Source organism: Perca fluviatilis, chromosome 6 (genome assembly GCF_010015445.1).
Source record: "Perca fluviatilis chromosome 6, GENO_Pfluv_1.0, whole genome shotgun sequence".
Classification (NCBI taxonomy): Eukaryota; Metazoa; Chordata; class Actinopteri; order Perciformes; family Percidae; genus Perca; species Perca fluviatilis.
Genome location: NC_053117.1, coordinates 9088197 through 9098661, shown reverse-complemented (window position 1 = coordinate 9098661; position 10465 = coordinate 9088197). Strand labels below are relative to the sequence as shown.

At 39.1% G+C, this 10465-nt stretch overlaps 1 protein-coding gene across 3 annotated transcripts in view; it reads left to right on the top strand.

Annotated features, from left to right (window-relative positions):
* The first annotated feature begins 565 nt into the window (after positions 1-565).
* adam28 (ADAM metallopeptidase domain 28) overlaps positions 566-10465 on the top strand; it is a 38983-nt gene continuing 29083 nt past the window's right edge. Inside the window, exons 1-6 of one of the 3 annotated variants that reach the window (XM_039803665.1) lie at positions 566-812; positions 1122-1199; positions 7026-7114; positions 7212-7288; positions 8764-8842; positions 9907-9983. In XM_039803665.1, coding sequence (XP_039659599.1) covers positions 1142-1199; positions 7026-7114; positions 7212-7288; positions 8764-8842; positions 9907-9983 — 380 coding nt within the window. In that variant the 5' untranslated portion in view covers positions 566-812; positions 1122-1141. Of the gene's footprint in view, positions 813-1018; positions 1200-7025; positions 7115-7211; positions 7289-8763; positions 8843-9906; positions 9984-10465 lie in introns of those variants that run through there. The other 2 variants (XM_039803666.1, XM_039803664.1) reach the window with 2 other exon arrangements.

Below are 10465 nucleotides of genomic sequence, written 5' to 3'. Positions count from 1 at the left end.
CAGTGTGGCCACGGCATTCACAGTGGGGCAATTGTTCAGTTAGGTCATGTCCTCAATGAATAGAGCATCATGAAATGAATCAGCAACAAACGTTTATGACCAGGATTTATGAATGTAACAGAGTTCTCAATGACAATCCAAACATTCACTCCATGTATGACACAGCAGACTCTCACCAGGCTGGGGCAGTTTTTATATAACTAGAGATCATTTGTTATTCCAGTGTTGTTTGTGTTGCGTTGTCTTTGTCTGTTGATACATGATGGTTTTCAGTGTGAATAATATTATTCTGATCATTCCCATCAAATATGACATATCACATATAGCATTTGTACTTCCTGTGTGCGTCATTCTTTTACACATCAAAACCACCAAAATACTGAGTGTTAACTGCCACACAGTGTTACTTTAACTGCACTCCGCTCCTACTGAGGCACACACACTGATCTGTGTCCTGAAATGCCTCGTTCTGCGGCAGAGGGAGCATGCACATTGGCCTTATTGTCTTCTGACACTTTGTTCTACTGACACTTTGTCTCTGCTTTGACTCCAAGCATTTGTTCAGTGGGAGACGGACAGAGAAGCAGGGGAAAGAGTAGTGCAGATGGGGCTCAATTTTAGTGCCTTATTTGGCAAAAGTTGTGAAACTTTATGATGTGGTGATGGCAGCGTGACAAGTGACATGGGTGGAAATTACCATATGGCTTAAGTACTGTGATTCAGTCAGCCACAACACCGGATGAGTCAAACTGCTGATTTATGGCTTTTATGCAAATAAAGAAGAAGCGGCTAAAATTTGATCCAGCAAAAAGGTAAGTGTAAATTCGGAGGACTGCCAGACATGAAAGTATGTCATGAAACCTAATGTGAGAGACTGCAACATACAATACATGTAAGCTTGACCACAATGCTCTCAGCAGTAATCTTCCTGCATACTTTAAGAGAAGCAGGGGCGTGTTCAGGCCGGTTGTGAGTACGCCGTATATTAGTTTTTTTGAATGAGGAAGTAGCTATGACAGGTTTAAGAAGGCCAGCGAAGGTGTGGCCTTGTGAGTGAAGCAACACAGCAGGCAGGTAGACAGCATAAAGCCTGATCAGAGCACCGATCTGCTCTGTTACAGTGACTGTCTGCACTTGGACAATGACAGGAACGCTCCTATTGTGGATCCTCATCCTAAATGCCTCGCTCAAGCACTCAGGTAAGTCACTGGATACTGTTAGCTCCATTCAGCACAGGGGGTAATTAATAACTAAAGCCTAGGTTTGTCCTATCCTATTTGTTTATTTATTCAAAGCAGTTTAACTTGTGGGTTTCTTTTCCTGACCATAGCATGTAAAAAAGTGCTCTAAAATACATGATCCAATATGATGATATATTGTATCATAAATAAAATGAATGTGGATATTCTTTTACCATATTTAACTATACCTTTCAGTTTTGGTATAATTGATTATATCTGTCTCCACCTGAACATATGGTTGATCAACCTTTAGCAGAGTTTACCATGTCTGTATCAGTGATAATAAAACTCAAGCTCAAGTTTAAAATTCCCAAGCAGAGTGTTTGTGTCTTTATCTTGCCTGGTGTAAAATCCTACTAGGCAATAACCCCTAATTGCTTTTGCAACATAGTAACACCATCTAATAATGTTTCCTGAGGCAAGAAACATTAGTGGGAATTACTAACGCGTTGTTGATTTTGTGACACACTGTCAAGGCTGAAATTGAAATTGCAGCAAAGCCCCCACCCTCTGAGGTGCTACTGCGTACCTGTCCGACAGTTGACCATGACTCACAGTGACTTAGTCATTTCCTTGTGGGGCAGCTTTTGATAACTAGGGAATACCATGTTTGTAAGAATAGGTTGAAATGGTTGGTTAAGAATGGTGATGAAATCTGCAAAATGCAGAGAACACATAGAGTTAAGTAGGACTTATGTTTTGTTTCCATACAATCTTGTTAATATGGTAAGTAATGGACAGTTTGACTCGACTACAAACAAATATGAGACTGGGAAGAATGAAAAGTTCCAACTAAGAGATTTCCTTCACTAGTTTCATCTGACAATTTCAAAGAAGTAACACTCATTATAGTAAACACATTTTGAACAAGACAGCCTGGGGCCTGTTTCATAAAACCAAGATAAGGGATTAAGCCGGATTTCCCAGTTATCCTGGATGAATTAAGCCTTGTTCGGTTTCACAAGCGGAGCACATAAATCACCATGGAGATTTATTCTGTACAGCTAGCCTGCTCCTGACCAGGCTAACAGTAGGATTTATTTAATCCTGGGCTTTCTGTACCCAGCAGTGGTTTTACATTGTTATTTTCAGTGGTTAATACAACAGGTGCATTTAGCTGTTTATTTAGTACGTTATTATTTAAGTGTGAATTATTTTTTATTTATAATTATCATGTGACAGTATTGTTACTGTTATATTGCTGTATGAAGACTGCTGTTATATTGTTGTTAGAAGTTTGATGAAATTATGGCAGTTGAGATAATTAAAAGGTTGATAAAATTCAAATGTGTTTTAAATGAAGTCTGTTACTAAGGGCATACAATGCTGTACATTTCTATAGTTGACCAATGCACTTGAATTATTTCAGTTGATTAATTTTAAATTTTTAACAATAAGGATCATGTTTGTTCACTTCCATGTGATTGTATTTGGCATTCTTAGCACACATTTATGTTGTCAGTAACTGGACTATATTTGGGAGGATTGTACAATTTAAGAACATATCCTAATTGTACAATCCTCCCAAAGATAGTTTTTCACTGGACCAGTAACTATCTAGAGATGTAGGTACTGTAATTCATGGACAACAGGGAGAGACACCTCAATGGTTTTACCTTATATTTGGGGGAAATAACTGATGAATATACTCTGTTCCATTCATGTTTACAGTGTGCATGGAATTTATCACTTAATTATCTTCATAGTTTCTAGATTTTAGAGTCCAATTTCTTCAGTGTCTTTATTTTCTATGTCCATATATACAGGGAGCAAGGCATATAATATGTAGAGAAGGAAACTCGGCCTCTATAAAAAATAAAAAAAATGAAACGCGAGAAAAAGCGTGGCAGATAATAGCGGACAGACTGAATGATAGTCATTTATGAAATACTGCTCTTAACTGAAACCATTCAATACAATTTAATACAATTTGCATTAAAAGCGAGCAGTGGAAGTTAATATGACTTAGGAAACTTATATTTTAGCCCATGAGAGAGAGGGAGGAACAGAGTGAAAGAGATATTTATGCATCATATTCTAGCGTTGTAGAAAATTGATCTTCATTGTAAATTTCCTGAGTAACATTATCTTCTGCTTACTTTTAAGGCAAAGAGTACAACTGTTAATTTGTGAAAATAATTAGTAGCCTAATCCTTGAATGGAATGATTATGACGGTTTCAATTCAGAGCCGTGGTCAGTTAATGTATATATTTAGGCTACAATTCGCATTCAGTCGGTCCGTGATCGTCTGCTCTACGGCTTCGAATGCTGTTTCATTACAGCGCGTGTTTCTTTTTCTTTTTAAACAAATAATGTGTTTCACGTCGTCATACTTCCACAAGAAGCTGCTGCTCACTCTGTATAAAGTATGTACAATGCGTATTCTTCATGTTGGCATCAGTAAATCTGTGATCGACCTCGCGGTCTTTTGAGGAAAGCCGTGGAGCCAGCGATCTATCTGAATGACTTCGCCTGGCTCGACCTAGTTGCTCCTCCTCAGCCTGGCTTGCCGTGAATGCACCAAGCCAGGATGCAGATTAGACTAGGTCAAGCCTCGCTTTATCAGTTATCCTGGATTTATATATTTGCTTTTGTGAAACAGGCCCCTGGTCACAAGAGTGTTGTGTGTTGCAGAAGTTAATATGGTTGTGTGTGTGTGTGTATATATATATATATATATATATATATATATATATATATATATAAATAAATAAATAAATATGAGGCCGTGATTTTTAAAGTGAGGTGGACACATCTCCCTCATCCCCAGTGGAAATTACACCCTTGCCTGGTCATCATAAAGTACAACCAAAATACAGCTGGCCTGTTTAACTTGATTAGTAATGTAAGGGAACACTTTTTTCCTGCCTTCCGTGTTCCTGCTTATAAGGTTATCAAAGAACCCCTTCACTGACAACTAGTTTTCATGGCAGAGCTTCAGGTATTGTGTTACTGTATACACTTTATATAAATATCTCATGTGTTAGTAAGCAGAGGTTGGTTGGTTACACAAGAGTTTGAGCTAAATCCTGTGTGGGCGGTTAAGCAACAGTGTTGCACTAATCTAGCCTGGTCCTACCAGACTCTCGTCAATTTCATTTGTACAGAGAGTCTGGCCACTCTCCACTGATAAGCGTTAACTTCCTTGAAGGCGGGTACTCTGTTGAAGTTTAAAACTATTGAATCTGTCCAGAGCCACTCTGGATCTGCCATAACCAATCGCTAACGTTTGGTCGTGACCAGTGGTGGAGGAAGTACTGAATCTCAGTACTTAACTAAAAGTACAAATAACCAGAGACATATTTACTTTAGTAAAGGTAGAAGTACCACAATGACAACCCTACTTAAGTAAAAAGTACCTGATTTTAAATGTACTTACTATTTAAAGTAAAAGTACTAACGATTTATTCTCTTAATCTTATTTGCATATTACCAAAAAAAAGTTGGTTAGTTCATTAGTTTGCACCTTGGTCAGTGAGGGCATTGTGTCTAGTGAACCATGATTTACAAAGGGCTGGTTCAGTTATTTTGATGCTGAGCTTCGACAGTATAAATACTGTCCGATACCACAAACAAGGCCTGGCTTTTAAAAAAAGTTCCAATCCTAACCAGCATAAAACGGAAATATGTTGTTAGAATCGGAATGCGGTTGGTTTTATTCATGGATGTATTTTAAGACGGTTTTATTTCCTTTAACCATGGGAGCGTAAGCAAATAAAGTGTGTGAAGCAGCGGAAATGGGGAGGCGATGTGAAGAGGTCCAGCCAAATAAATAAGATATGAACGCATCTTACGTAGCCTGGCGGAGAAGTAAACAACGCTGTGGAGAGAAATAGATGACAACTATGATTTAAAAACAGGAATAATAAAAAACAAACACTTTCATTTTTACCGGAGGCTGTATTACCGAGGGTCAGCGGCCCTGCCCCCGGGCTCTGGAGCACCGGAGCTGGCTTGGAAGCCGATGAAGGATCGGCGGTGCCCCATATATACTGTATCTATGGCAACCAAACTGTACTGGTGAGACAAACGTGTGATGGTCAGGAAGACGTTTTGGCAGTGGCAAAAACTGATCAGAAAATGTAATGAATATGTAACGGAACGTTGTAGAAATGTAGTGGAGTAGAAAGTATAGATAATTGCTGCAAAATGTAACTAAGTAAAAGTCAAAAGTATGCACTATGATTCTACTTAAGTAAAGTACAGATACTGTAGGTGAAAAATGTACTTAAGTACAGCAACGAAAAATTTGTACTTTGTTACATTCCACCACTGGTCGTGAAGTCAGCTTAGCATCACTAGCTTTCGCCTTAGCCAACTCTTTCACCACTAATGGAGCGAGCTGGAAAACTTGGATAACTTTTCCTGAACCCTGTGGGGAAGAGGGCCACAACATCATGGCCACCAACAAAACTCAGCAAAGATTGTTTTTGTTCAGCAGAGCAATCACGTAATGCACAGCAGACTATGGTGCAGGTATAGATTATTTTCTGAAATATAGTGACTTTATTCTTGTAATAGCCTATTATAACTTTATTTTTCTCAAAATATCACAACTCCTCCAAATCACAGAGAACACATATATACTGTATTTTGAATGTGCACAAAGGTTTGGACATAACACATCTGAAATATTACAGTCCAGGGGTTTATTAATAAATTAAAATGAATTCATGTATCATTGAGTGGAATATATACAAATTACAGTGTATTACTTTTTGTAGATATATGTATGAGTGGTTCATGAGAACAGCCTGTTACACAGATGTCGTTCAGACACATCAGGTTGTGTGTTTCCTTTATACTTGGGGGTATGACGTACAGAAGGTGTCAACTGAAAAGTGAACCACAGACCACTGTGTAAAAAAAAATAAAAAAAAAAATACAATAAATCAGGAAACGGAAATTAATTTCACCTTGGCGACAGTGTAAACAAACCATATAGTAAACATATAATAATTTAACAACTGGATGGGACAATGTCAGTACTGAAACATATGCCCAAAAAACATAATAGGTTGACATGCTACCGAGCCAGGCTGTTCTCAAAAACATGTACATATGTACAAGTAATGCACTGGAAATCATTTGTATTCTATGTATTTATTGCTCTATGCAAAGATGATGTAAAGAGAAAGAGAGTAGGTTGGGGAGGATGGATGAGTCATAGAGATTTCAAGTGGGGGAGCGGAGTTCGTGTCTTTCACCCAGGAAACGGGTGTTATAAAAAGTTTTTAACCTTTATTTAACCAGGTAAGCCAATTGAGAACAAATTCTCATTTGCAACAACGACCTGTCACATTCACACAGTTATACCTGGAAGCTGCCCAGTAAAACCACAGTCGACCTGCTGGCCACTGAAGCCTTTTTTTGGGAAGAGGTCCTTCAAGGGAACCTCAGTGGTAATAATGAGGGAGGGACAAGCGCTGCTCTTTCACCCACCCAGATTTATCCTGTCGGTCTGGGGATTGAACCAACAACCTCCTTGTCACAAGTTAGCTTCTCTAACCCTTAGGCCACCACTGTCCCAGGAGTACTAGTGGACTGGTGTTTTAATCCAAACCACCATCTTTTTTCTATTACACTCTTTGCCTAAACTCAACGGCCTCTGAAACAACCGGGACCGTCGTCAAATGACCGGCTGACGCTCATCCTCGCCCTAAATTCGAAAGATATCGTACAAATTGTTGTGCATACGTTTTCGTTCGATATCATACAGACCAGTTCATGTGAATGCGTTGAATGAGCATACAAACTTATATGATGTATCTTGTACTCCACAGAAAGCCATGGACATGACTTTGAAGATGTAAAGGACTATGAGGTGGTTCGACCTGTCAGACTTCACACAGTTAGAAAAAGACATATAGAGGTACGTCTTTCTGTTGCATCTGGTCTTGCATACATCTCCAAGCTATGGTTGTGATTTTAGTTATGGGAAAATAAGAATGAATCTTTCTTTTCTGCAGCATCTCAGGCCAGAGACTATTAAGTATGCAATGACAGTGGGAGGAAAAGACATTGAAATGCAACTAGAAAAAAATAAGTAAGTTCTTATTTCTCTAAAGGCATGCAGCTGTGTGGTATAAGTAATCCAGTGTTAAAGAATGCTAAAATATTGATCACTTGTTGAGCATTAACAGTTGGCATCTTCACTCAGAAGAGAACCACTGTTACTGGTTCACTGTATTGTTAAATCTGTGACAAAGCAAGTCTTAAAAGGTGCCATGGCATCACTTTATGAGGTTTTTTAACACTAAAATGAGTTCCCCCCAGCGTGCCTATGGTCCTCCAGTGGCTAGAAATGGCAATAGGTGTAAACCGAGCCCTGGGTATCCTGCTCTGCCTTTGAGAAAATGAAAGCTCAGATGGGCCGATGAGGTCCCATGAGGTCATAAGGAGCAAGGTTACCTCCCCTTTCTCTGCTTTGCCCGCCCAGAGAAGTTGGCCCGCCCATGAGAAAGAGAGAGACATCATGGCTTGCAAACAAGCAAAGTGGCAGTTGGTCAAGGCCACCCCCCCCGCTCCTCCTCAATAGCATTTAAAGCTACGGACACAGAAATGGCACATACTAAGGAAAGCTCTTTGTGGGACTGGCTCTAGTCATTCTGCACCAAGGCTGAATTTCGGGAAAGAGACTTCAGATACAGTATTAGGGGACCACTACGGCCTATATAAAAGCATCCAAAGAGCACCATGTCAGAGGACCTTTAACATGATAAGTAGAGTAAATGTTTTAAAAACAGTGTTCAGTTCTACTTCCAGGTTTTACTTCCCTTTTATTTTTCACAAAATGTGTGGGTTTTCATGTTGTTGGTTGCTTTACCACACTAAAAGCCATGCCATTTCTTGTGACCAACACAGATTTGAACTGATTTAGATTTCCCATATTACGCATGTGCAACTAATGGCGCTTACCCACTGCTAGTACCAGCTTGGCTCGGCTCGACTCGGCCTCCTTTTTCCATTGCAGATGAAGTACAGCTTCACGCGTGAGACAAGTGTGACTGATCGTCATAGTGACGCCACAGGAAACTGCCCTGAACTAACGCGTCACACACAAACAGAACGACGGTGTGTTGTTTTTGATTCTCGGCAGACAAATTTTGTTTCAAAAGAAGCTGGAGGCAGCAAAAAAAACCCACCTCTGGCTAAACTATTTAAAAATGGCGGGTTTGTTCAGGACCCCCCCGTCCGCGCTAGCAATGATGATGCAGTGATTAGTGACAATTCTCTCCGACCAATCAGTAGCCTGCAGCTCGCTTGGAACCTCGACGGAGGTGATACTAAAAAAGTGGGACTTTTTTTCACAATGGAAAACCAAAAATTGAGTAGAGTAGAGGCTAGTCGATCAGGTATCATGTAACGGAAAAACGCCATGTTGAATTCAGTTATTTTCATTCAATCTGAACATTTGGTGTGTTTTCATAAATCCCAAAACTAAGACAGATGAATCACTGTAGGCATAGAATGCTCATGTAATTGTTAATCCATTGTTAATTTAATTATTTTCATTATCAGTGAATTACTCACAAAAGACTACACTGAAACTTACTACCAAGAAGATGGGACTCAAGTCACCACAACTCCGAATGATATCGTAAGTGATAAGATGTGGCTGTTTTTTTTTTAAACCACGTGTCGTTGATGGTGCGGAGTAATTCACCCTAGGGTCCTTTGCACCATGACCTCGAGCCAAACACCCCCCCAGAAGCTTTTTTCACCTGGGTCGAACATTGGGAGAGTTAGCTAGAGTAGCGTTATCAGCTGAATAGCTTAGCGCAGGGGCTAATGGACCCACGTTTGTATCTTGTAAGTTACCCCACTAATAATGCCCGAAATGATACCAAATGTCTACAAGTAGTACAAATAGGTTATGCACTCATAAAACGATGGATTGGAAAGTTTGTAAGTACACCAGAAGTTTATGTAAATAACACTTGCCTGCTGGCTTCTGCTCTCTGCTGTTGTTGTTGTTGCTGCTGTAAGACGAGTGCTTAGGGCCGTCTACAAATTACAACACCGAAAAGAGATGCAACAAAAATATTTTTTAATTTAACTTTTTTTTAAAGTAAGTGCTGTAGTATAACTAGCAGGAGACAAGTTATAATTGAGGTAAGTTTGGAGACATTACCTTATTTAATCATTAAATTAATAAATATTTTTGTTGTATCTCTTTTCGGTGTAATATTGTAAGCGGTCCTAAGCACTCCTAACTGCGAGGCAGCAGCAGCAGCAACAGAGAGCTGAAGAGAGCGGCAAGTGTTCGTAAACTTCTGGTGTACTTACAAACTTTCCAATCCATCGCTTTATGAGTACAAACCTATTTGTACTACTGTAGACGTTGGTATCATTTCGAGATATTAGTGGGGTAACTTACAAGACACTACGCGCATGAGTTCGTGCTGCTATTCAGCTGATAACACGCTGCTATAGCTAACTCTCCAATGTTCCCAGGCGAAAAAGTTGTGTAGTTTGGATCTAGGTAGTTGTAAAGATTTAGGTGAGTTACTCCGAACCATCACTTTAAAATGCTTCTTAAAAGATTATGAACATGAACATTTATTTGACTTTTGAACAGTCATGCCACTATGTAAGTAAATGCTAGATAGTTTTGATTTTCTTTTTTGATAACCCAGTCATCATCCTCATGTCTTTTTTCAGGATCACTGCTACTATCATGGGAGAATTGTGAATGACAGCCAATCATCTGTTAGCATCAGCACTTGTGATGGACTCAGGTGAGCCTTCAAACATCTTCTCTTTAACTTTACTAAATGAAAATAAAGTTAAACAACAACAAAATAATAATAAAATCGATTTCTAAAACAAATCCCACATCAAAATAACTAAATGAATAGAAAAGAAAATCACTTCAAATAAATAAACTAAGAAGACGTAGTGACGTCTGAGCAACAAGTGAAATCAAAAGTAGATTATGCCCTTGGCCGTTTAAAAATTGCATCAAGATCCATCCCGTTATCTTTACAAATTGATATTGATTTTTAACCGATTTACAACGCATCGCTACATCCCTACTAAGTAGCCTACATTTACTACTTTACATAGTTGCTAAAACTGTGTTCCAATTTTAAGTTCATGTTCATGTATGATTATCTGGTAGTTTATCTGCTCTGAAAAAAATCTGGCTTTTGGCTCCACTCACTGAGGTAAGACTCAACAAATGGATTTATTTCTGCCTCAAAGCAATGTCTGTTAAACT